This window comes from Eumetopias jubatus, unplaced genomic scaffold (genome assembly GCF_037043125.1).
Source record: "Eumetopias jubatus isolate StellerSeaLion01/CBP00866 unplaced genomic scaffold, mEumJub1_p1.0 scaffold_4, whole genome shotgun sequence".
NCBI classification, from domain to species: Eukaryota; Metazoa; Chordata; class Mammalia; order Carnivora; family Otariidae; genus Eumetopias; species Eumetopias jubatus.
Window position 1 is genome coordinate 97,964,889 of NW_028274810.1, and position 27,513 is coordinate 97,992,401.

Sequence of the window (27,513 nt, forward strand, 5' to 3'; positions counted from 1 at the left end):
ATCCCAGGACGCTGGGATCATGACCTGAGCCGAAGGCAGACGCCTAACGACTGAGCCACCCAGGTGCCCCGGCAATCTCCCTCCTCTTCAAGTCACTCCTGCACCTCGGTGTTCCCGCCCTGAGCCAGCCATCCAGCCTGCATCCATTGCCCTCCCTGTGCATGAGGAGGGGCTGGACTGGATGACCAGAGTCCCCTCCAGGACTAAACACCTCCTCTTCTAAATTCTAAGTGCTAGGTTCTCTTACCTTCTTCTTTAAAATGACTCTTTGTGTCTTTGGTGAGACATCCAAGACAAGCTCTGCACAGGCAGTGGTCTTGCTGGAGGCCACAGGCCTTCCCGTCCCCTCCTGTAAACTAGAATTAAGATGATAATGCAGATAGACATACATGTATCTACATATACTCAAATGTGTACTCAAGTACTCAGAAGAAAATGCTTAAAATGCTTAAAACCTCATCTGTAAAGAGGAAACTTTTTTTTAATCATAGAAGAAAAAGTCTAACTCAAAGTTGTGGAAAGATCAAGGTTGGGCTGTTTTCTTGTACAGTTCAAAGATGCACTTGTCAGAAGACATACTGATATTTCCCCTCTGCTGATGATTTTAGTGCCTTAAAATTCAGACATAAAAGAATGACTATATAACTTTAGAGCTTCCCCCCGCCCCCCCCAAATTAAGCCAGACATTCCAAGGGTCCAAGAATTAGCTCTACTCTTTGCCAGACAGAAGATCAGCATCACTGCATCCCCAAGGCTTGGCAAGAAATCAGAAGTCCCTTTAGGATGAAAAGAAAACAAAGGGTTTATAATCACCTTCTTCCAACTCGATCGTTTTGTGTTTCTCCATGGCTTAAGAATCCTAAGCTTTATGGAATGTTGCAGCCTAGCTACACTTTGGGGTATTTTCATAAGATTTTATTTAGATTATTCTCCTGTTTCCACTAATCTCTATCATCAAAAAGGGACCGGTAAATTCGGAGTGAAAAATTAAGTTTTCATGACCAAAAAAGTACAAGTGGCAAAAATAAACAACACATAAATCCGATTTCAACAAAATTAAAACCTTCTGCCCTTCAAGGGACACCAAGAACAAAGTAAAAAGCCAATTCACAAAATGGGAGAGAAGATATTTGCAAATCATATAGCTCATACAGAATTTTTATCCATATTATACAAGGAACTCTTCAAACTCAACAATAAGATGGAAAAAATAAATTTTAAAATGAGTAAAGGATTTGAATAGACATTTCTCCAAAGATACACAAATGGCCCATAAGCACATGAAAAGCTCAACATCGTGAGTTATTAAGGAAATGCAAATCAAAACCACCGGCAGAAGTTACTATACACCCAGGAGGTAGCCTACAATCAAAAAAATGTAAAATGGCAAGTGTTGGGGGGCCGTGGAGAAACAGAACGCTTGTACATTGCTAGTGGGAACGTACAGTGATTCAGCTGCCACGGAGAACAGGACAGCAGTTCCTCAAAAAGTTACACATAGAAATACCACAGAACCCAGTAATTTCGCTCCTAGGTGTACACACAAAGGAACTGGAAACGAGTACTTAAACAAACAAGTGCAGAGGCACGTTACAGCAGCACCCTTCACAGTGGCCGAAAGTTGGGAGACCACAACTGGTGCCCATCAACAGAGGAATGGACAACAGGGTGTGGTACGCCCATACAACAGAATATTACTCAGCCATGACAGGTAGGGGATTCTGACACAAGCTACAGCGTGGACAAACCTTGAAAACTATGCTAAGTGAAAGAAGCCAGATACAAAGGGTCACGTATTGGTGATTCAATTTATGGGAAATAACTGGAATAGGTAAATCCTTAGGGACAGAAAGCAGACTGCTGGTTGCCAGGGGCTGGGGAGAAGAGGGTGACGGGGAGTAACTGCTTAATGGGCTGGGCGTTTCTTCTTGGACTGATGAAAATGTTCTGGAACTAGATGGGGGTGGTGGCTGCACAACATCACGAATGCACTAAATGTCACTGAACTGTTCATTTTTAAGCGGTTAATTTTATGTTGTGTGCATTTCACCTCAACGGAAACTAAAAGCCAACAAAAACAAAACTAGTCTCTTCCTCAGCATTTGTTCTCTGCAAGAATGCAAAGAAATAGTGTCTAAAATACACCAAAACATGGTGCAATCTCTCTACACACCAAGATTCTTAGGAACGTCTTGTTTTATCTGCTCCCTATCTGCCCAACCCATTAAACTCATAATCACCCATCAGGATTCTTCAGTTAAAGAGCATAATAACTACTGGAATTTAACATGAGAACATAAAGAGAAAAACATGATTAGCAACAGATTAAGAACTGGTTTTTCAGGCACTAAAACCTTAAGCATGTCACTCTGGCAAGTGCCATAATCTTTAAAAAGAAACAGGCAGACTGACTTAATTACAACAAGATAAACAACCCAGCACCATTATTTCCAAAGAGATCTGTAACAAACAAGGAAAAGAATGGCTATTATAAGCCAAGATGCCCGTTCAATTCATAACTAGTGAAATCTGGGCTCTAGGTAGGTGAGCGGTACCACCAGACCCAGAAATTATTTTGTGAGCCTCAGGCACATACAAAAATATCATTCATAAGCAAAATTATTCAGAACATTTTGGAAAGGGATCTGACTTTAAATGTCCTGTACAACGAGTGAGTTATATTTGTCGTGCTAAAGATTTAGCTATTTTCCCCGTTTTTCCCACAGGTAAACTTAAAAACTGGCCCCATAACTGGCACAGAAACAATCAATTGTATTTACATGCTGGTGGAATGACTAGTTTTTGAAAGCCCAATGTTTTGAATCTCTATGTACCAATCTAACAACAGAGTTGGAATAAACTTGCTATTCCTCGCCTGAGTTTCCTAAATACAACTAGTCAGAGGACAGTGAAGGTTATAATTCTCAGGTGGCTCGAATTACTGTCAAGTTGAGCTACTCTGGTTGGCTATCGGTGATGACCAGTATTCTCAATGGGAGAGGGGAGTCAGAATGACGATTTGAATAATTATGATAAAGATAGTCAGTTTCAAATGAGGAAAGAGATAAAAATAGCAAGAAGTTTAAAAATTATACTAAAAAATACCACCTTAAACAAGAGGAACTGAGGATATGAGAATAATACCTTATGGGAGGATTGTTAAATGCTAGAACGGATTATTGGGGAGATCTTTAAAGAAAAAGAACAGTCTTGCCTCTTCGGATAAATTTAATCTAGCCAGAGGACAAGGGTTTAGCCTAAGACCTCTCAAGATAGACCCTGAGCCTAGGATTTGTTAAAGAATGGAAGGAATCTTCCTTCATCCTTTGGGCCTCTTGAGAACTGCTTAAAATTTAAAACCAGTTAATAATTAGAGCCTTCTGCTTTATGAGAACAGTAGTTTAACCCAGAATTACCCCGAGAATGTATACGTAGCAGCAATGTAAATGAAGTTTTCATAATAAAGCTGTCGGTTATCCTGGAAATCATTCATGTTGCAGTTGAGCTCCGAGGAGCCTGCCCCCTTCACGGTCAGCGTGATGAAAGGAGGCAGGGTGGGTTCATCCCAGGCGTAATCCAATGAAGTCATGGGCTTCACTTCGGTTCGGAGCCTGGGTTCAGCTACCCCGTGCTGAGTAAAGACCACTGGAACCTACGGTAATGGCAGAGAGGATAAAGAGAACTTCCGTTCAGAGCGGTATTACTGGAAAGTGAGTCAGTGCTCCCGAGGCTCAAGTTCCAGATCCTGCCCAAGCGAATCCTACACAGAGCAAAACCACAATCATAAGCATAATCCTCTAGCCTCTTCAAATGCCTTTCTAATCATCTTCCCAACTGCACCAAGCCCAACAGCTAAAGGACACGGGCCATCTCCTCTACTCTCACCGCTCCCCCCCCAAACCCCTTGGGATCCACTCTGAACACAGAAAGGAATACAAATTCTGGAATTCAGCTATGGGAAGTCACATAAGATGCTGTTACTCAGAGGCATAATTTATTTATTTATTTATTTAATTTTATTTTTTAATTTGACAGAGAGAGAGAGAGAGAGACAACGAGAGAGGGAACATAAGCAGGGGAGTGGAAGAGGGAGAAGCAGACTCTCCTCTGAGCAGGGAGCCCAATGCGGGCTCGATCCCAGGACCCCAGGATCATGACCTGAGCTGAAGGCAGACGCTCAATGACTGAGCCACCCAGGTGCCCCTCAGAGGCATAATTTAAAAGAGCCTCTTCTGATTTCCATTTTGGCTTTCCTTGGAAGATTTATAAAAAATGTTCACTGTAATGAAGCAACAGGAGAGGTGCCCATTCCCGTTGTCACCGGACAATCTGATTCTGATTCCTCTCTCTGTTTGTGTGGAGTGTCTACAGAGGACAGAGGGCACCATGTCCACCAAACAATCCAGTCAGAATGATTATGGTGGGCTGAGAAGTCACTTCTGGACAAGGCTGCCCAGCAGTCAAACTAACTAGCAGAAGCCACCTCCTGAGGGTAAGGGTGTCTAGGGTTGTCCGGCTGCAGAGATCCCCATATAGTTTCTTTCCAATCCAAGTTTAAAATGCATTTCACCCTTATCTTAAAGGCAGTACTTTATAATTTACACTCCACCTTCCCACACATGAAACAGCCAAACTGGCTCATGACCCCACCCGATACCTTAGAAAAGTTGTCAATTCGGAAAGGAGGGGGTAACTGGTCCGTGTCACTGAACGAGATCCTGTAGGTAGCTCCTCGGAGAGTGATTTCCACGCGCAGGAAAAAGCACTTCCCCAGGATATCTCTGCACGTAAAGGAAACATGCACACCATGGAGGAAACAAGTTACAGCTCACCCAGACTTCTCGCTATTGTGATATGGTCTGGACCTCAACCGACACCACTGTGTGCTCTTTGATCACACTCGAAAAGTAGAAACTGACCCCGTAATCACACTGAATAAAAAAGAATTCATCCAAGCAACTTCTGAACAGCACGTTGTCGGTACATAGTAAAGCCAATATATTTTACTTGGTGGGCCTGTTTTGGGTAATAGTGCCAGCGTAGCAAATGAGTAAACAGTCTAGATATTAGATTGCTTTGACATAAAAAAAGAGCAATTTCACATGGTTCAAACTAATGTATGGATGTTATTAATAACCAGGGTTTTCACGGTAGGATGATGGAAGGTGAGGAAGAATCCACCAGTAGCTACCAGTAGGTAAACCATGATTTTTCTTCTATATGTGTGTGTTTATGTATACGTGTACGTGTATTTAAATATAGATAGATCACTGGAGAGAATGAGGGAGCTCTTCCTTCAAAAGAATATCAGTTAATAAATGTAGAAGAAATGAAATAATTAGAAAATCACCATTTTGCAACCACCAAGGCAATCACTGATTCAGGCAAGAACCATCAAACCAGTGGGTGAAAGGTTTCCGGGGAGCAGAATATACACACAGTCTCAAATTATCCCCCCAGTGGTCTACTACTGTTTACAAAGAATCAAAGGTAACTTTACAATAGAGAGATCTGGTGGACACCACCCCAATCAAGTGATGACTGAATTTAGCAACATCAATAATGGGACCAACAGATGTCACAGGCTTCCTGTGTGACCCACTGAGAAACATGTAACACCATATATGTAGTATTCTTACCAAAAACGTCTGATCTAAATCTATGTATAGGAAACTCTCAGAGAAATCCAGAAAATAGAACATTCTACAAGAAACTGGCTTGGAATCTTTAAAAATTCCAATGTCAAAAAAGGCAAAAAAGGAAAAGTAGGAGTACTGTAGGTGAAAGTGGATGAGATCTGCCGAATAAAATGCATGATCTGTGACCAGATCCTCAATCAGGAGGAAGGGAGCTGCTATGAAAGACATTTCTTTCTTTCTTTTTTTTTCAGATTTATTTATTCCGGAGAGAGAGAGAGAGAGAGTGCGCAAGCGCACGCGTGAGTATGAAGGGCAGAAGGAGAGGGACAGAGAATCCCAAGTAGACTCCACGCTGAGCATGGAGCCAGACACAGGACTCGATCTCATGATCCTAAGATCACAACCTGAGCCAAAACCAAGAATCGGATGCCAAATGACATGTGACTGTGTCACTGACTGTGCCACCGGCACCCCTATGAAGGACGTTTCAAAAGACTTTATCAGGGGGCGCCCGGGGGGCCAGTCGGTAGAGCATGGGATTCTCGATCTCTGGGTCGTGAGTTTGAGCCCTATGTTGGGTGTAGAGATTACCTTAAAAAAAAAAATCAGAAAACAAACCAATATTCAATTTCTTCAGTGTGTAATGACAGTATATTGACTCAGAAAAATGCCCTCGTCTTTGGGTAGATAAATGAAGTTTTTACAGCTAAACTAACAGGATGACTTCAATTTACTTTCAAATGGCTCGAAAAAGATTGCATGCGTGCATGCGTGGACACAAAGCAAGGACACAGCAAAATGCTGACATGTAGTTAATCCAGGTGAAAGATAAAGGGGTGTTCTTTATACCACTTGTGAGTTTTCTGTAGGTTTAAACAGTTTTAAAATGTAAACATGGAGAAGGGCAAAGAAAGAGGCTGTGGGCCCATGCTCAGTAGCTCTGTGCACTAAAACCACTCCAAAGGGTTAACAGAGGTACACATACCATCTTCTTCCCCCGCCTCCACACATTTTTTCTTCCTCCCTTCCTTCCTTGAAGTAGTCATGAACAACTTTTGCTTAATTCTGAATTGGCTTCTTCTCACACAACATATCCAGGTGACCTCCACCCAAGCAGTACATAAACCACTGGTGGTTTTAGCTGCAGAAGCAATTCCTCACCACCCCACCCCATTAAGTCTGGTGGGGACACAGGATACTAACAGACAAGAGTTCTGGTTGAAGCAGGGACGAGTGCACTGGAGCCCTGCCCACTTGGCTCCCTCAGCCCCTGAAGTCACCTCCTTAAACCCCCTGACGACTCCTAGAAACACGGCTTGAAAACCACTTTACCAAATGCAATGGACTCTAATCAGGGCCAGGGCAAAAGGAAATTAGAAGGGTACACCACTGACCACAAAGAAAAAAACAATCTTCAGATAACGCGTGTTTTAAAAAGTCAAATGTAGATACTATTTTGCATCATCTCTTCTTAAATCAGCCTTTTTTCTGTTCCTTTACAAGAGTGTTCTCAATGGAGAACTAACCATAAAGTACAAAAGCTTAAATTTTATTTCTAAATGTATCAAAATAGCAATGATTTCAGTGTCTTTAGCTGCCAAAGCATTTGATGAAAGAAACTAAACAAATAAATGGAAAGGCATCCCATGTGTACAGATCCAAAGACTTAATGTTGTTCAGATGGCAATGCTGCCCAATGTGGATCTACAGATTTAATACAGTTCCTACCCAAATCCCAAGTGGTTTTTTTCCAGAGATAGAAAAATCTACCCTGAAATTCTGATAGAATCTCAAGGAATTCCAACAACCAAAATAATCTTTTTTAAAAAATATTTTATTTTTAAGTAATCTCTACACCCAAGGGGTTGAACTTGGGGTTGAACTTATAACCCCAAGATCAAGTATCACATGCCCTACAAACTGAATCAGCCAGGAGCCCCCAAAATAATCCTAAAAAAAGAACAAAGTTGGAGGTCTCACATTTCCTGATTTCAGAACTCATTATAAAGCTACATTATTCAAAACAGTGTGATACTAACATGAAGAAGGGGGAGATGCATAGTTGTTGTTAATGGGTATAGAGTTTCATTCTGCAAGACAAGAAGAGCTCTGGACACTTGGCTGCCCTATAGTATGAACACACTTAACCTAGTGAATTTAAAAATGGTTAAGATGGTAAATTTCATGTTATGTGCCTGAGGCCCACAAAAATAATCTGTGTCTTTGTGTTATCTTTCTTATAGGTATGTGTATTTTATCACAATTAAAAAAATTAGTATTTTTTAAAAAAAGCATGTGATGAAAGCGGAAAGAAAAAAGTCATCCTGTGGTAGTTGAGACTGAATCTGTTTAATTTTTCTTAATAAGGACCTGAGAGTCACTGGGTTGGGTAAAGAAGGCCTGATAATTTACTAAACCGACCAAGTGAGAAAAGAGCATACACAATGTGGAAGAATATACAAAACCATCTATAAATAATGTTAGCATCTAAATACAAACAGAATTTTCAGAGCTGCAGGCAATCACGAGCTCAGTGCAGCCCCTTGGATTTACAACCTCAGCCCACAGCAACTGCACCATGGTCAAAACTGTCAACATGCCCTTTAATTCATTCCATCAAAACATTCGGTCATATTTATCTGGTCACTGCAAGTTTTAAGAACTTTGAGCTAGAAATGTGCCCATTTCATGAAGGGTAATATTACTATTTACTTTTTATAGACTTGTAGATATCTCTATTGTACATGGTATTTACAGCTCACTGTCTACATTACTTCTCCTCAAACACGACTACTTTTTGTTTAAATATAGTCTCTGAATTTACCTCATGTTGATATGGAAGGAATTATTCTTGTTGACTTCAAAGCCTCCAGACCAAATACAGTTGGGAACATCCATCAATCTGACACATAAGAGCTGATCGTAGTCATTCCGAGGCCAATGGAACACCACACTGGAACCAGGAAGGGTGGAAATGTAACCTTCAGGATTGGCTGTTCCCTAAAATACACAGGATCACTGGCTTTAGTCAACAAATCAAGTCAAGACAGCAAATGTTTCCTGAGCAACCACCTACTCTGAGCCCTCTACCACAAGCTAGTTAGGGTTCCAAAGGCACAAAATGGTCATTCACATCACAAAACTCACAGTGCTGATGGAGAGATAAGCCATGGCATTAAAACTCTCCGTGCTGTTAAATAAACACTAGTCATTCTTCAAAAGTAAACTACTTACCTGTCCCCGGGCAAATTCCCTCTGTGCAAATGCAAGCTTGTGAGATGATTTATTATCTAACAGGTAACGAGGGGCAAAGATGACCATACAGGTGTCAATATATCGACCTCGGCCTTTCTTGACATCAATCCCTGCAAATAATAAGAACCACTTCCATGAGTTAATCAGAAGAAAGAAAATTCATGGTCTGACAGAAATCAATAGGCTTCACAAGTACATACTTGCCCTGAGAAAACAATCATTATCACCCAGAGATGCTGTCAAGCCTTCCAAGAATGGAATGAAAACAACTGCACTCAAAGTCTTATTCTTTATGCCCACTTCAGCCTTAAAAAGTTTCAGTAAAAGTTTCATAATTCCTAGCTTCTCCATAAAGGCTGCCCCATCACAACAGCAACTAAGACATGCAGGTGTTCAGCCACAGGTACTGGTAGTTTCCGTTTACCAAGGGACTACTAAGACAGTTCATATGATACATTTCTGTTTACATCTGGGACACAAAATTTCCTCCTTGGGAACTTGCCCCTTTCACATATGGCAGAAATTTCAGATTATTTAACTGGATCCTGCACGGCCCAAAACACAGCGGACTCTTCTCTAGGACTTTCTTTTAGCCCACTGTCCAAGAACCCAGCTAAAACATGAAGCTAAATATTACAGATGTATTCATTCATAAGATAAATGTTTCCAGCACCTACCATGTCATCTCCAAACACTGGATCCCAAAGAAAGAAAGAAGGGAAACAGCACTGAATTATCTTAAAAACTCTGATGGCAATTTTATTTTTTTTTAGAGATTTTTTTTTTTTTGACAGAGAGACACAGTGAGAGAGAGAACACAAGCAGGGGGAGTGGGAGAGGGAGAAGCAGGCCTCCCGCGGAGCAGGGAGCCCGATGCGGGGCTCAATCCCAGGACCCTGGGATCATGACCCGAGCCAAAGGCAGACGCCTATCGACAGAGCCACCCAGGCGCCCCTCTGATGACAATTTTAAAAACTACAAAACTCAGTGGGATAAATTATTCATTCATTCAGATAATAAATACAGCAACTATATTCAAGGCACTAGGCTGAGCTCCGGTTATACAAGGATAAAAATATTTATAGTTAGAAATAATAAAAATGATATTTATTGAATTCCTAATGCAGGATGCACCTCTCCCAAAGGCTCTACGTTTAATTCCCTAACAACCTTATCAGATGGTATTTTCAGTCTTTCCGTTTTATACACGAGGAAACTTAAGCACTAGGTCACAGAGCCAGTAAGTGGCCCAGCTGGGTTCAACCCCAGGCACACTGCCTCGGGAGCCCTTGATCACATCATGATGGGACATTTACAAGGACCCTCCTCAGCAGTTAACAAGTGTCAAGAGACCATAAAAAAAGAAGAGATCTTAGGACATGATAACTAGATGTCCTGGGTGTCCCAACATAACCCCAATTATAAATATTCTAGTCTGTTAACTCCATAATTCACATGTACTGGCTTAAAAAAGCTGGTATTGCTTTAATCTAAGTCTTCAAAATACCTAAAAGACTGAGCAAATGGGGCGCCTGGGTGGCTCAGTCGTTAAGCGTCTGCCTTCGGCTCAGGTCATGATCCCAGAGTCCTGGGATGGAGCCCCACACAGGGCTCCCTGCTCAGCAGGAAGCCTGCTCCCTCTCCCACTCCCCCTGCTCGGTTCCCTCTCTCGCTGTGTCTCTGTCAAAAAATAAATAAAATCTTAAAAAAAAAAAAAAGACTAAGCAAATCACAAAAACAGGAAAAGTCTGAAATTCTGTAGCCAAGAAATGCTAAGTAATACTCGAATAGGGGGGTGCCTGGGTGGCTCAGTCATTAAGCGTCTGCCTTCGGCTCAGATCATGATCCCAGGGTCCTGGGATCGAGCCCCACATCGGGCTCCCTGCTCAGCAGGAGGCCTGCTTCTCCCTCTCCGACTCCCCCTGCTTGTGTTCCCTCTCTCGCTCTCTCTCTCTGTCAAATAAATAAATAAAATCTTTTAAAAAAAATACTCTAATAGGGAGATGTACCCTATCATTTTTTTCCTGCTACAGGAAAGCATTGTCAGAAGTTGATATTCACAGCTAGCTGATCTTAACCAATACAAAGTCTGCCTACAAAAGATATATTTAATTTGATATTACAAAAAGAGTCTACAGTATAAAGACCCAATTTTTTTTGAAAAGCAGACTTTTTTGTGTCCTTTTTCATCTTAGATTGCCTTAGCAAACTCCCAATAAATGAACATCTGGTAAGATTAAAATGTACAAAAATCCTTCTTTTTGGAGGTACATGGAGGGCTAACTGGCAAGGTCCTCCCTGGCTTTTCATCTTGGGACTTCACTTTTAAACTCTCCTGATAGGGAGCTGGTTATCTAATTCTTCAAAAATATTCAAGGGAGAGATTCCACAAATTCCCTTGATAATACATGCCAAGATCTCATGATCCTTAGGAATTATAAACTCCTATCTTAGCCTACCCCCTCTATCCCTTTCTTTGGTGTAACAACAAAATTCCTATCACAGTACTGTTCCTAAAAACATGTGCAGTGACTTTTAATGAATGCTCCTCGCATACAAGTTTATATGCATGCTACAGCATTATTTCTGACTGGAGACCTGTTTGCCTCTTTGCAGAACTCGGTGCTTCCTGGTACTTCAGAAGGCACAAGCCTCCATTTCCCCCCACAATCTGTCCCAACTGCAGCTTCTAGCCACCCTGTGGTATCTTTCTTCAGGAACTGTATCAAGGACAAGATACCCCAGCAGATAGCCAAACAGAGCATGAAACACAGCCTTTGCCTATTCAAGAGGTGGAGCAAACAGATGTAAAGACAAAGTACAGAAAATGACCCCGGGCAAACAAACAAACAACAACAACAACAACAACAACAATAATAAAAGAAAGAAAACGATCCCTGGCGGGAGGATCGCAGAAAATTTATTTCTTCTACTAAAAATCTTAACATCAGCCTTAAAGAAGACAGCTCCCCTGTCAAGGGAGAACACATATGAATTCATGTTCCAAAAACAGGAAAAGGAAGCTGGACTTGGAAGAGACTTGCTAACAAGCCCTCAAATACTTAAACTTACCTCTGGCCCTCCACGGGACTTAGGGTAAACAGCTACATGATACCACCTCGGATTTTCCCTCTACAACAGGACTCTTTGTATCTGCACTGTCCAATTACAGTTGCCCTTAATCCTGAATGGCTATTTAAACTCATTAAAATCAAGTACAACGCAAGAGTCAATTCCTTGGTCACACCTGCCCCACTTCTTAGTAAGGTACTCTGCGTGCTCGGTGGCCACACTATGGGCTATGTGGCTGGCGCTGCTGCACCGGACGGTGTAAAATGGAGCACTGCCATCCTCGTAGAGGGTTCAATGACAGACAGCACAGTTCTAGATGGTTTTCCAGCATTCAACACTCAACAGCGCTTTGAGATCTTTGGAAATTATATACTAAAGGAAGGGTGCACTGCTAACATTTTAAACCTGAGACATATTTAAATCAAACTTACCTTAACTCTTCAGAAAGTCTTTTGAGTGTCCCAGATGGCTATGAGGTACATCGTACAGTACTCTCCCCTTCCCTCAACACCCTCCACCTCAAGAAGTTAAGCTAGTTTAGGGGCTTCTGATTACTATAACCGCTAAGCACGTTTTATTATATTTTCTGCCTCAAATGTGTACACCCCAATCATAATCCTACTTCTGACCCAGACTTGCCCTTTGCATCTGGGCAAGTCACTTAACCTCTCTGCTTCAGTTTCAAGGAGAACAATGCTTCTTACCCTCTTAGGGTTTGCAGGTTTTAATGAATGCGTGGGAAATGCTTGGAGGATGAAAAGCATTCTAAGTGTTCCTATTATTCCCATGAAAAACAAGGATTCAAGCCAAACCGATACTTTCCTGACACAGGTGAGTCTGAAATTAAACAGAGTCCCAGACCTCAAAAGGGCAGTGTTTAGGTGGCTCCTTAGTCCCTAGGAGAACAGATCTGTGTTGATATCAATCTAGCATTCAGAGAACAGATACCTGACCCAATGCCAAATGAGAAAATCAGCACTTGCAGCCAGGCCAAAACATATGGCCAGCTTATTCCTCCAAGCCTGAGGTCATTGGCCAATGGTTCTGATTCTCCCGCTGCTCCAAATGTAACCCACCAATGTTATAGATCAGCCCTGGGCGGTTTCCTTGCTGGATGACTTTCAAAGCTCGTACACCACTACCACCATCCAGTGAGAAGCCCTGACACCAGCCCGGCATGCCTTCAGGATGAATCCCCCTTCCGATTCTCATCGTGCAGCTGTGTGGGGCAGAAAAGCAGAGATACATGTATTCAGCCATGAAACAGTCTTACCTACCTGTTCTAATCAGGAAACACTGCTGAAGCTATCACCCCAAACCAGAACTCTAACACTGACTCTTCTTCACCCTCGTGTGATTTCCCAACACAGCAAGGCAATCAGCCAGTGGTCAGAACTCTGATCTTAGAGGCGGCCACAGTACTGCAAAGTGTGAAATGTACTGACGTCTATACCTGGACACGTTCAGAGAAAACATTATGATTCGAAGAGCATAAATCATAAGGAAAGGACTATGATACCTTATTCCTCTGAGAAACAAGGAGTCGAGGCAAACTGATACTTTCCTATCTCACATGTTTCAGGGGTTCGTGAAACACCTTGACCGTAGGAGAAAAGTGTGGACATGACTCTGTGCACACCAGAAAAGTATGTACACGAGATGCAGCTAATGGTTATCTTCTTTCTCAGGCTTGGTACTATTACAACGGCAAAGGGCCGTCTGGGCGGCCAGGGTCTTGTCATGGATCCTGGAGACAGAATTCCCCAATGTGTGTTCTGGCTCTACCACTAACAAGCCACGTAACCTTGGACGGGTAGTTTGCTCTGAGCCTCGGTTTCCTCATCTTAAAATAAAACAGTATTTCCTGCCCTGCCTAATCCCCTGGGATGTGATGGGCGAGGCAGAGATGCTTGGTGAACCGTGGGTTCCCGGGATAAGTCAAACTGCGTCACAGATGTCAAGTCCTCGATCTAAAACCATCAGAATCCTCTCGGGGAAGGCGTGAGACTGTGTCAAGGGGCTGTCTGTAACGCCCACCATATCCAGTCAGTCGCCAGTAGGTCCGAGGCCATAGCCCTGCCTGGGAGCCACGTCTGCAGCCGCTGGTGTGCAGCGCTCCCGAAGCCTTCCTTGGACAGCTGTGGCTCACTTCTACATCTCTACAGCAGGGGATGGCACTGTAGCGCTATGCGCTCACCTCCCTCTGAGGAAGGCTCTAAATGAGAAGACTCCTATAAAGAGCAGAATGTCAAAAACAAGAACAAAAGGGAATCCAAGCTCCTACCACACCCGCAAAGGCCGGGTCATCTGAATCTCGCAAACGCTGCTCGTCCCTGACTTTAAACACGCAGCGAGTGCTCTGAGCTCTTGAAAGGGCAGTTTATTTCAAAAAACGCCCTGGACTGGGTTTACCAAAGGGCCAGGCTATCTCCCCTCTGATAACAGCTCCACTGCCCATGCTGAGGGCTCAGTGCAGGAGAAAACCGTGCAGAGCAGGGAAGGGAACATGTGGGTTCCCCTCACTGGCGGAGTTATGAATAGAACTCCTTCAATACATGTAAAATAAAACTAGCTTTCATTACAAACCCACCAAATGGTTTATTTTCAGTATCAAATGACACAGAAATTAGATCTGAAAAAAATCCCATTAGGTCATGGTCCTATTCCCCTGCCAAGTCAGGATTGTTATCTACAGTATATTTCTACTTGCACGGATATACTATAGCCTTTGCTAATTTTTTCCCTCGCCTAGGAGCTTATTTCCCCTTTCCATAAATAACTGTACTCACAGGTTTGGCTGCTCTTTGTCAGCGTAGCAGAATAAGAGAGGGCTCAGGCTCCGGGCCAGCTCGTGTTCTTCAAACTGGCCTGCAGCATCTGTCTTTGCATTGTCCTGTCTGAAGATCAGTGGTAACCCTTTAGGAAGGAGGGGGAAAGTTTACATCAATCTCACACAGTCTACGCAAGACAGATGCAGATGGTAAAGGAAAAAAATTGCCAAGGGGGAGAATCGTGAAAATTGAATTTATTTGGTGGGCTCACTTTGTTGTCTGAAAGGACACTTTTGACCACGATTAAGCATTTATTATGGACGCAGGAGAGTTTTAGCAGCTTAGACTGTTGAAGTAATCTATTTGCATTGGCTCCATTCAGTTAGCTGAGCAAATAAATCTGAATTCCCATGACCAACGCCAGAGGCCTCCTTGAGCGGCCTCTGTACATACCTGTTTTGTTAATCAACCAATATGGAGCAGAAATGAAGATCTTTAAGGATCCTTCTGCTCGACACACAATCCGGATAGTGAGGTTCAGCTGTCGCCGGTTGATATCATAGAGTCGCATTCTTACCATGTAGTTTTGCGTTCCAGGTGGAATGAGCAATTCTTTACAGAGTGGAAAATTCTCCAGTGATACCCCTAAAGAAGATACAAGCTATTGTCTGCCTGGGTTCTCACTTTAGTTTGTCAAAATAGCCCACAGCCAAACAAAATTGGATTCCTTTTGGAAAAATCAGTAACTACATATGTAACCAGCAAAAATCTCATTGGAACAGCCATTTTCCTTTAGCTGGGGCGAGAATAAATTTGAAGCAAACCAGACGGTCTGGAAGGTACACGAGAGAGTCTGAACTGCATAATCAGAAGGATGAAACTACCAAAAAGCTATCAATAACAGCTATGATTGTTGTGAGCTTACTATTCATCAGGCCCTGAGCTGGGCAGGCACCTCAAACACAGGAAAGGCAAGTACAGGGTAAGAGGCAAGGTCTTCGGCAGTCACACTGCCTGGCTTCCAATTCCCAGTCTGTCCTTACCAGCTGTGTGATGGGGGGCTGGGAGTGGGGCAAGCTAACCTCGATGCAGCTCCTCTGCCAAATGGGGAGAATACCGGTAGGTCTGTCGCAGGACTGTTACTAAAAGTGATCATCCATGTGGAGCATGACTGGGAAGACAGGAGTGCTGGGTGTACGTGCGGTGGTGGTGGGTTGGGGGGGACATTTCCATTTTCTACAGGGCTCCAGGAACATTTGTTGAAGAGATACTTAAATGTCAGAGCAGAGACCTGTTTTCTTTAGAATGGACAACTAGCACTGCATTGTTTTTTTCTTCTAAATCAAGCTCGAGGATTCACACATGCGCTGAAATGTCAGCTGGTCACCGTTGAACACACTGCTTAAGTTCAGTGAGTCTGAGTTTCCTCACCTGTAAAAAGGGGCTAACAGCTGTCCGCCTGAAACAGGGGTTGTGTGAGAGGACACAGTGAGGTCACTCACGCAGCTGAGTCATATGTCCTGTCCAAACTCCAGGAATCCCTCTTTGCCTTAAGTGCTGCAAATACAGTAACGATTCTCTACGTTGACATCATTATTCGTCCCTGTGGCTGAAAATCACCTGGTGCGTGAAACGCCCCAAACCTCAGTTTCTTCATCGGTAAATAAGAGCAGCAACTACGACCGTAGGCTTATGTGAGATCACGTGTGTGAAAGCACCTGACATAATGCCTGGAGTACCGTGTGTGCCAAGCACGTCTTCCCCTTTCCTAAAAAGAGGAGAGACCTCGGATTTTGCTCATTTTACAGCCAGGAAAAAAAGCATGGTTTGAAAAGATGAAATGACTTCCTGTAGTCACACATCAAGTGAGCAATATAAGAAAAAAGACTCTGTTGAATGCTTCCTCTGTAAATCTTTTGGATTTGTTCAGATTTTTTCTTTTGGTAATTTTCTAAGTTTGTTTTTTTTTTTAGTCGCGTGAATCCCTTGAGCTGGGTTATTGAGATATCATGTGCTCTAAGTTCTCTAAAATGTTTACCAAATGATCACAAAATACTCAGTGACATTTCCATAGAATTACCACCAATGATTCTTTGACTAAACCCTCACCCAGTTCAATGTTCTGCGATGTATCAGCTGTGTGGAGGGCCACCTCTTTGCCGGGTTTCAGGGTCCCATTAATTGGCATCCCTTTAACATAAAAGTCAAGTTCACAAGGTAGCAAGTTGCAGATGACCACAGTTGGCAGGAGGTATATGGTATGTCCAGGTTGTCTGAAGATCTGTTTTGCACTATCAGAAAATATGTTTGAGGGCATATAATCCGGGTAATTCTCCTTCTTTATGGCCACACAAAACCTATGAGGACAAAACACTGTAAAAACCAAAGAACTTGAATTTTTCCTCCTCAGTGGAGTATGAGAAAGCATTACCTTAAAACGGTTCAACAATTCAGTGAGATATTTGTGATTTTCAATCTAAACACATTTACTGAGGTATAATTAAATCATAATAAAATGGGTAATTTTAAATGCTCAGTTTGGTGAGTTTTGACAAACATGTATACCTCATTAACTGCTACCCAAAACCAGTTATACACAATCTTTCTCTCATTCCACAAAGTTCCCTCCTCTCCCTTTCCAATCAATATCCTCTCCCAACAAAGAAGTAACCACTGTCTTTTACTTATCACTTATAGATTGGTTGAGCCTGTTCTTGAGCTGCATGTAAATGGAATGATACAGTATTTACCATTCCTGGGGTCTGGCTTTTTGTGTGTAACATGAAGTTTCTACAAGATGCAGTCATGCTGTTGTACGTATGCATCAGTAATTTGACCCACATGACAATGGATGAGTATACCATTTTTTTATTTATTCATCATCCTGTTGACAGCCAATTGGGTCGCAGATGGCCAACTGGGTTGTATCTCCAGATCAATTTAGCGAGCATGGAAATCCTAAAAATATCGAGTCTTCTAATCCACGAACTTGGTTAGCTTTCCACTTAGTTATTGGATTTTCTTTACTATCCCTTGACAAGGTTTTGTCATTTCTAGCGTAGAAGACTGGTACATAATTCCTTAGATTGATTCCTGGGCAAGTATGGTTTTTGATACTCTTGTAAGTGCTATCTTTTTAAAATCACATTTCCAAATGTTCATGGCTAGAATATAAGAATACAATTGATTTCTGCAGGTTGCCCTTAATTCCTGAAATCTCGATAAATTTATCAGGCCTCATAATTTTCTTACGTAGTCCATGGTTCTCTACATACATGTCATTTGCATATATTAAATTTTAGTTCTTTTCAGATCTTCAAGCTTTTTCAATTTGTTTATTTGTCCTTATTGCAACAGCTAGGACTACTACGGCAATATCAAATGAAGTCGTTGGTTCTCAATCTCAAGGAAAAAAAGTTTAAGGTTTCATCATTAAGCATGATGGTAGCTGTAGGTTTATGACAGATGCCCTTAAACAGACTGGAAAAATTCCCCCTGGTTCCTCACTTGCCCAATATTACAGTAAATGGGTGTTGAATTCTATCAAATGCTTTTTTGTTTGTTTGGCATTTAATGAGATGATCTGATGGGTTTTTTCCTTTTAGTCTTTTAGGTTAATATGGTAAATTACATTTATCAATTTTCAAATGTTAATATAATCTTACATTCCTGGAATAAATCTCACTTGCTGGATTTCTATTTGGTAATATTTTGTTAAGAATTTTTTTTTTTTTTATCTCTTGGGGAAATACTAGTTTGTAGCTCTCTCTCCCTTTCTTGTTTTTTCCCAATAATATCTATGTCAGTTTTGGTATCACGTATATGCTGGCCTCATAAAAATGAATGAGGAACTGTTCCCTCCAGCCCTGCTTTCTGAAAGACTACACAGAACTGGTGCTATTTCTCCCTAAAATGTCTGGGAGAATTCACTAGTGGAGCCATATGGGCCTAGAGTCTTCATTCTGGGAAGGCTTTTTATTAAAAATTATATTTAAGAGATATTGGGCTATGTGGATTTTCTATTTCTTTTTTGTGTCAGTTTTGGTAATCTGTGTTTTTTAAGAAATTTGTCATTCATTCCAGGGTGGAATTTATTTGTATAAAATTGTTCAAAGAAATCTCCTTTTAATGTCTGAGGATCTGTAATAATGTTTCCTCTTTTCATTCCTTATATTGGTAATCTGTGTTTTCTTTCTTTTCTCCTTGATCAGTCTTATTAGACATTTATCGAATTTATTAATCTTTGCATAAAGCCAACTTGACATTGCTGATTTTCTCTATTGTTTTCTATTTCATTGATTTCCACACTTACTTTTATTAGGTCTTTTTTCTATTTGTTTGTGTTTAATGTGCTCTTCTTTTTCTACCTTAAGGCAGAAGCTCAGATCATTGACTTTACATCTTTATTATTTTCTAAAAACAGCATTAAAAATCTACACATTTCTCAAAAAAAAAAAACCCAAAACAACCTATATTTCTCTCTAGAACTGCTTTTGCTGCTTCCCCCCATTTTAATGTCTAGTTGTTATTATTGTAAAGTTCAAAATATTTTTTTTAAGATTTTATTTATTTATTTATTGAGAGGGGGGAGCACAAGCAGGGGGAGTGACAGGTAGAAGGAGAGGGAGAAGCAGGCTTCCCGCGGAGCAGGGAGCCCGATGCGGGACTTAATCCCAGGACCCTGAGATCATGACCTGAGCGGAAGGCAGATGCTTAACAACTGGGCCACTTAGGCGCCCTAAAATATTTTTAATTTCTTTTGTGATTTCTTTTTTTTTTGACCCTTGGGTTATTTAGAAATCTACTGTATAATTTCCAAATATTTAGGGATTTTACAGGCATCTTATTGTTACTGATTCCCAGTTTAATCCCACTGTGATGATGAGATTTACCGTGTATGGTTTCAATTTTTTAATATTTACTGATCTTTGTCTTATGGCCCAGTAGATGGTCTCTCTTGATGACTATTCCACACATACCTGAAGTGAGTGTACAATCTGGAGTTGTTGGTTAAAGTGTTTTATAAATGCCAATTATGACAAGCACTGATGGACAGCCCTGTTCAAATCCTTTTATATCTTTATTGTTTGTCTTATAAATTACTGACAGGAAACTGTTAAAACAGTTCACTATAGCTGTGTATTTATTCATTTCTCTTTTCGATCTGTTTACCATCGGCCAATCTGGGTAAAGGGCATACTGGAATTCTTTACACTATTCCTGCACCTCTTCTGTAAGTTTAAACTAAATGAATGCCCGTCTTCACTAGAGAGAAAACTAAAGCTGATAGTCTCTAGTCTAAGTAAGTTTAAAGTCTAAGTTTAGAAGGATCGAACAATGCCAACCCAGTATTTTTTCCAACACTGAATCTAGAAATGTATTACTTACACTCTTCAGAAGGGGAAAACAGGAATCTACATGATTAGATAATTTTGTTAAGGTCGCCAAGGAAAGTCAGTACTAGGTGCATGAGCCTTCCTACAAATTCTCTTGAAATCTGTCATTTGAAGAATGTCCAACCCCAAGATTCTGCTTCTCAATTTAGGAATGGGAACTGGTAATATTTTTTCCTCCCTCTCTACATGTCCTCTTTTTATGCGGATGCACACATACCGGTTCCTTAACTTATATGTGTGAGTAGTGTGTTTGTTGGTTGTTTTTCCCATAACTATCGGATGACAAGCAACAGGCCCACCCCCACCAAAGAGAAACCCTCGAATCCTTAGAAACTCTAACACAAGAGCTTAAGGAATAAGAACTTCAGGGTTTTAAACAAGCACGAGTGACTCGCTAAGAGTCCTTAGAGAGAGAATGAATTTTTTTTTTTAAAAAAAAGCAAAGTTTACATGCCACTGCAGCGCTGTGCATACCTGAAGAATCGGCTTTTGTCCAAGTCCATGGAGTGGCACTCTCGTTTGCTGCTGCTAACTTCTGCAGTCTTCACTACATTGGTCCAGTGAATAGGAGCCTTACAGAAAAATACACCCAGTCCTTTGGGCCGGGCCTGTAGCCGCCAAGAAGTGAGATGTAAAGGCACAGCGAACGAATCCCCTGGCATGATAGCGGGAAGCACCACGGGCTCTGCCACAGATAAAAAGGGTCAGCATCGTCAGGGCACAGTCTTCCACCCAAAAGTCTGACCCTCTCAAGATAAAAGGAAGACAGACTATGGCAAAACTCACTGTCTGGAGCAGATGGGCTATCCAGTCTTAGCTCCATTGGTGTCTCAAGCCTGTTCTTCACAATGAGGGCAGACCGGACGGTGATTACTTTCCGAGCGCTGCCTTCCATCGTCACAGCAAAGACCACCCGGACAGGTGGGAGCGAAGAGAACTGCGAAAAAGACAGGAATAAAAGTACCATAGCTGGGCTCTCGAAAAGACACACAAGATACAACAATACCAACCAGAAGACCTAAATCAAAAGCATCTTATTATTACTATAACCCTTCAGTGAAATTAGTCATTAAGCCCTAAAATCATTCATCTTTAACAGGAGTGAATATCCTATAGATACACACTGTTAAAAAAGCCAATTCTAAACATCTCTAGAAAGACAGATACCTCTACTCAGACGTGGTATCACAAAATGTGTCACAAAGAAAAATCAGTCCTAGGCCTCTAGACACATTATAAAGAAACTAAGACCCATAATAACCTATTAAATCTTCCAAACTTCCTGCAATTTGATAAGAAACTGTCTGCTGGAAATTACCCTTCATTCACAATGCCCTTGGGTTCCTACACATCAGCCCTTATATGGAAACTATGAACAAGGCTTGTTTTCAACTCTACTGGAGGGGAACAGAGATCATCCAAAGCAACTAAACGTTCAGAAACACTGGAGTAAGACTTTGCAAAACATGAAATGATTTACCTTCTGTGGTATTTTTCTCCCAGATTACCATTAAAGTGAGAAACACTCCTTGAACACTAACAATGGGCTGGACACTGCCCAACACACACAGAAAAACAGGAGGAAGTCTTCTGAGGTTAGAACTTGTCTTTGTAAAATCCAGAGAGTGTGTAAGAAAGAGTTGTCTGTACTGGCATGCCTTTCACAGGAACAATAATTACTGTTTCCCCCTAAATGTCATAAAAATTACTCTCTAGGCCCATACATGACTCGTTGACATGCCTGTAGAAAAAGCAACATTTGTTTTTCAAAGGACTTGAAAATCAAACTTCTCTTTCTCTGCAACGTTTTCAGCTCTGTTCAGTAATCGCTCTTTCACAAACGGGACACCAAGGCTCCAAAACTCCAGAGAGTGGGGGGAAATAGTTTATTTTTGGTCTTGGGTTGCGGCCACTACTTTCTGTTTCCACATGTTCATTCACACATTCAACACATGTTTCATTCTACTACCAAGTGCCAGGGAATTTTTTTTTTTTTTAAGGTATCAAACCCCATATCAGGTACACCAAAGAGAAGGTTTCTGCAACTATCCTTCCTTGAATGAGTGTCCAGAACATATTGACAATGCTATTTTTATTGGAGAAACAAATGACACCACATCCAAACTTTTCATACTACCAACTTTTTTATTAAAACAAACAATACATGGAAACCAGCCTAATGCACAATAAAATGAAGAATTCCATGTTTTAAACCAAGACTTCCAGGAAGTCCCATGGAAAAGACAAACTGTCATTTTCTGGAGGGTTTTTAGAGGGATATAATCCAGGGCACAAACATCAGCGAGGCTCCCACTGACCTAGCCTGGTAAAGCCTGACAGAGCCAAGGCCCAAGAACGATGGTTTTAAATTTTGATGCTGCTGCCTCCAAGCTTACCTAAAATCTCACATGTCAGAACTTACTACCATCAGAGAGAAGAAATTACAAGAAAAAAACCTGAAGACAGTTTTTTAATATCATCTTCTGATGATGTTTCAAAAGCCAAATGCAAAAAAAAATCTTACTATTTTTCATTCTTATTTACTTTTACGACCTTGGAACCAAAACCTAGAAAATGCAAATAGCCAGCCATACATGGCTAATTTATATTTTAACTTAGAAAGAGAACGGGGCGGGGGGGTACCTCAGTGGCTCATTCGGTTAAGCATCCAACTCTTGGTTTTGGCTCAGGTCTTGATCTCAGGGTTGTGAGATCAAGCCCTGAGTCAGGCTCTGCACTGGGCATGGAGCCTGCTTAAGATTCTCTCTCTCCCTCTCCACTCCACCACTCCCCGCCCCCACACACACACACATGCACATGCTCGTGCTCTCTCTTAAAAAAAGAAAAAGGGAAGAGGAGAAAGGAGCCTTAGACCACAACATTTGCATTTTCTCCTCCTCCCCTGTAACACTCAGTCTAACATACCAAGTTAGTGAAAACATTTCCTTGAAAGTTCTTTTAAAAGGAAGGTAATCGTTAATAGGAAAGGACAAAGATTAATTCCAATCACATTCAGGTCATACAGTCCTGTGATCACCAGGACGTCTATGTACGGTTCAAACGCAGTGTATATACTCAGTAAATGCAGTGACGCAGGAAAACCATACTCACATAAACTTGGGGATGAATAATATTCATTCTGCTGCTTGGGCTGCCAATCTAAGAAAGAGTCCAGAAGGCAGAGTCAGCACAGACCTAAGATTACGGACCTCATTAAATTCAATGACAATGTAATTTGCTTGAAAGGGTGGGATTTATAAATAATCATAGAAAAGTATGGTCTACCATGAAAAGAAAACATCTTATCTTAGAGGATATGGGAAAAGTAATACTTATTTTTCAACCATTCCACATACACAGAATTTCTCCAGGACACATCAACACAACAGAAAGGTATCTCTGGGGGAGTCAGTCCCTTCACGACAAAATTCCCTTGGCGCACAAGAGAAGTGGGAGGAACAGTGTTCTCCAAGAGTATTTTTCATGAATAAAGGGAGCAAAAGGGAAGCTATGATGTCTTTGCAAATCTGCACTTTCCTACTCATCACTGGCTCCCCAGAAAGGACTGCAGTTGTCCTACAAAGTATGACTGAGTGCTGAGCAAGAGCACCCATGGCAGCTACACCAGCCAGGATGCCCTCCACCTGCAGGTTCCCGACAGGGAGGCCGCCTGCATCACTCCCCAGGCTGCCCCCCAACCCCTAACACTGCAGGCTGGGGTAACGTTAGGGCGAGGGTGTGATCGGAAAATGAGTAACAGTGGACATCGGTCTTTATACCAGGAAGGAGAATTTGGAGACACAGAGATAGAAGGATCAAGGAACAGCATTATAAGAAATGTGAAGAAGATCCTATCTATAAAAAGGAAGCATAACAATATGTGGAAACAGCCAATACACGTTTGGCAGATTAATAAACTGCCAGCTGGGGCAACTGAGTATGAAATGGGTCTACACAGGTGCGGTAGTATGTGTTCACACTAACTTTAGATCTTGTTTTTCTACTGACATTAACCATTGGCGGGTTATCTACATATCAACTACGAATGTCTATGACTGACCCCAAATAATCTTATGTCTTCTCAGAGCTAGGGGAAATGAGGAACAAGAAAATTTCACTCGAGCGAGGTTACAGGCTTAAGCATCTGACTATCTGACATAAGGGGCACGATCGTGCCACTAAACCCCCATTCGACAACCACACACCGTAGAGGAAGATGAGTTCTTATCCGGTGCCGCATAGCGGAAAAATGTCCCAACTTTATCCACAGACACTGGGCTCACTTGCTCCCAGCCATTTACTCTCACTTGCAGCTGATGAATCCGGAGGTCATGGGTGTGTCTATGAGGCAGAACATGGGAAAGGACATTAAGCACGATCTTAAAAAGGGAAAGTAGAAGCAAAGAGTCAAATCTGATTTGCTATATAACAACATAAAAACCCAGTTGGCTAAGCCTTTTGGTGATTACCTAATGCAAGAAAAATCAGGAGAATATTTTAACTGGGTGTTATACTTAAAACAAACGTGCAAGATCTGTAAAGCCTGAGCAAGAGTGGCATTTACCCTCCCTGTGTACAAACTGCAAATCCTGTGCACAAGCCCAGGTCCTTCCCCCATCCCCACCCCCACGCCCACCTCTATAAAATCATGACGTCAGCTAGAACTATTCCAGTGGGCTAGTAAAACTGTTGTACCAGCAATTTCATCATAAAACCATACTCTCGGAAATGCATAAAATGACATTTTGTCCTTGGTTCCCTTGTTGAATATCTTACTTCTCTCAGAACCACATTTTGTTGTTTGGCTTTGGTCCTACAAGACTACAGACAGGTTATGAGAGACGGAGCCCTGAGAGTTTCAGGGCTAAAGTGCTCGGCTGAAATTGGAGCAGAAGGCAGTGGGCAGAACAGGAGGAACAGGAGGAAATTGCACATTTAATTCTATTTTAGATTTTGCCTAATTCAAGCCAGAAGCCTGAAATGGGGAACTGGATTTGAAGCTAACAGGAAAGGGAGAGGGAGGCAGGGAGTGGGGTACAGTGTGCCAAAGAGGGAAAAGCCAGAGGAGGCATTTATTTTGATGAATTCAAGCAGAACAGTGGGACTTGAAATGGGTTACCAGACATGTACGCCAAAGCGGAAATGACAAAGAGGTCAAACCCCTTCTGACACAACGGAGGCAGAGCTGATGAAGAAATACAGTCAGCGTTCTATAATTAGCTTCTCCAGGAACTCTGTGGAACAGGAACACGCCCACCACTCATCCCTGGAAATTCTACCGTGGCTTCCAGGTACGTGTGTCCGGCACGGTGATTTTATAAACTCAATCTTTCCTGTGCAGTCATGGGGGCGGGGCCAGGGGGGGTACAAGAAAGGAACCCCGGCGCCGAGAGAATAATGTGTGCTGGTACAGGCTGTGCACAAGGAAGAACTGTTTCACTCGGGCGCACGTTTGCACACAAAGACTTCAAGCTCCATGAAAGCATCAGAGCACAGAAGGCCGAAGCCGGGGTCTTCGATTTCAGCTCGGCTTGACAATGGATATGAGGCTCAAATGCTAAAATCTTAACCTATTCACTATCCACTGGATAGCCCTTCCCCTTAAACGTGTTTGCAAATAAAAGGACATTTTATGACCTCTCAGTAGCCAGACAGAACCTTCTTTCATGTTTTTTCCACACCGCTGGCTGGCTGTGTCAACAGCGCACGGGCCAGCGGTCTCCCTCGATGAGTCAGTGCTATCCTCCTTAGATCAGAATTTCTTATCATTCCTGGCCCTGCTTCCCAAAACCACCTGCTTGCTCAAAGTGCTATGTGGCACACACGTATCTAAAAACCGAAATCAACATGCTTTGATGACCTTTTAAGAATAGCTTGTCATTCCAGTTATGGGACAAACAAGTCATGAGGAGAAAAGGTACAGCCCAGGGAATACAGGCGGTGGCATTTTAATAATGCCACATGGTGACAGATGGTACTCACAAGTCACACTTGTGGCAAGCACCGGATAATGTGCTCGAATCGCTATGGTGTACACCTGAAACTAATGTAACCTTGTGTGTCAACCATGCTACAATTAAAAAAAAGTAAAAACACACGAGAAACCCTGTCACCACTGCATCGTGAAAACCAGGCTCAGAGAGGAGACAATGAACTTGAGTGTTGTCACCCGCCTATGCCTCAACCAAATCATGGGCAACACACTGGCCATCACCTCTCATGTCCATTAAGGGGATAATTAACGGAAAGAAGTGTATTTCCAAAATAGCGAAAGGAAACATTGGTTTTCAAAATACCTTTTAAAAAAAAATGAAACATTAAAATCATTAATAAAGGCAAGTGAAAAGGCAAAAAAACTCGGGACAATCCTTCTAGACAATCTCTATGTCTCTAACACAGAGATCTATACAGTATATTTTGGGGAGAGGAAAAGAACCACACTTTACCTGTGTCTAAGCTTTCCTCTTGCTTCAAATTCAAAGGGAATCTCTTCCCCCGTGAGGACTTCCCGCCATTCACTAACATTGTGAGCATCATCAAGAAATGTGCCATTGCCTTCTGGAACGAGCCCCGGACTCCCACTGTGGGACAGCGCAGCCCTGGAAACAAATCAGACAATACCAGCTTGTCCATCTTTCTCTCTCAACTCCCTCTCACCCAGAGCTCGGGGCTGGGGGCAGAAACCCTCCTGGAGCTTGATCCACAGAAGCAGCCCAGAGAGCCCGGCTCCCTGGATGACCTAAAAGGTCAGGAACTGCCACTATCTTTGTGACAATCGCAGCATTGGTGAACCTTTAGAAACAGCTGAAAGTGATCACCGCACCGCCATGTACCTCCAGCAAGAGTCCAGTACGTAGCGGGACATGTAAACTCAGTCATGAGTTTCAAAAGTAGTTTTTAAGTGACCATCTGGAATGTAACAGACCTAAAGCACTTCTGAAAAACAAACATCTCCTTGGGAGCACTACCATACTTAGTGATGGCAGGAGAAAGGTGGCTTCGAATTGGCCAATTCTGTTATTTACTTCATGCACCTCATTCCCCCTAAAGGGAAAGATCAGCATGTATTTGGAAGGGAGAGCCAAGGTCTACATGGGCAGGAAGCTGGTAGAGAACATCCTCACTAGGCCCAGGTAAACTCTCTTTTGTTCTCCAAGCTCCACCCACTTCCATCTGGGGTGAATTGTTTTCCGTTTGGAAGAGGGGAATATGGGAGGTGTTTTCAAAGCCGTCTTGGAAGAAAAACACAGGATATTTGGTTTAATAACCACATTCAGCTTCTTTTAAAAGGGGGTGGGGACTGAGGAGAAAAGACGAGATGGCTTTTCCTTCCCACTTCCTACTCGCATCCTTAATTTGCTTGACTTTTACCTTAAACAT

At 42.1% G+C, this 27,513-nt stretch overlaps 1 protein-coding gene across 3 annotated transcripts in view; it reads right to left on the minus strand.

Annotated features, from left to right (window-relative positions):
• Positions 1–27,513, minus strand: part of VPS13D (vacuolar protein sorting 13 homolog D) — a 243,374-nt gene that overhangs the window by 117,708 nt on the left and 98,153 nt on the right. For all 3 annotated transcript variants that reach the window (XR_015768017.1, XM_028108376.2, XM_028108375.2), the window contains exons 41-54: positions 26,580–26,732; positions 24,339–24,474; positions 23,245–23,292; positions 20,920–21,070; positions 20,608–20,818; positions 16,847–17,094; positions 15,191–15,382; positions 14,756–14,882; positions 13,043–13,185; positions 8,874–9,004; positions 8,464–8,639; positions 4,658–4,781; positions 3,417–3,652; positions 248–356 (exon numbers count right to left, since the gene is read on the minus strand). Coding sequence is in view for 2 of the 3 variants with exons in the window: in XM_028108376.2 (XP_027964177.2) it covers positions 248–356; positions 3,417–3,652; positions 4,658–4,781; positions 8,464–8,639; positions 8,874–9,004; positions 13,043–13,185; positions 14,756–14,882; positions 15,191–15,382; positions 16,847–17,094; positions 20,608–20,818; positions 20,920–21,070; positions 23,245–23,292; positions 24,339–24,474; positions 26,580–26,732 (2,185 nt within the window). In the remaining variant the exon portion in view is untranslated. The remainder of the gene's footprint in view (positions 1–247; positions 357–3,416; positions 3,653–4,657; positions 4,782–8,463; positions 8,640–8,873; positions 9,005–13,042; positions 13,186–14,755; positions 14,883–15,190; positions 15,383–16,846; positions 17,095–20,607; positions 20,819–20,919; positions 21,071–23,244; positions 23,293–24,338; positions 24,475–26,579; positions 26,733–27,513) is intronic.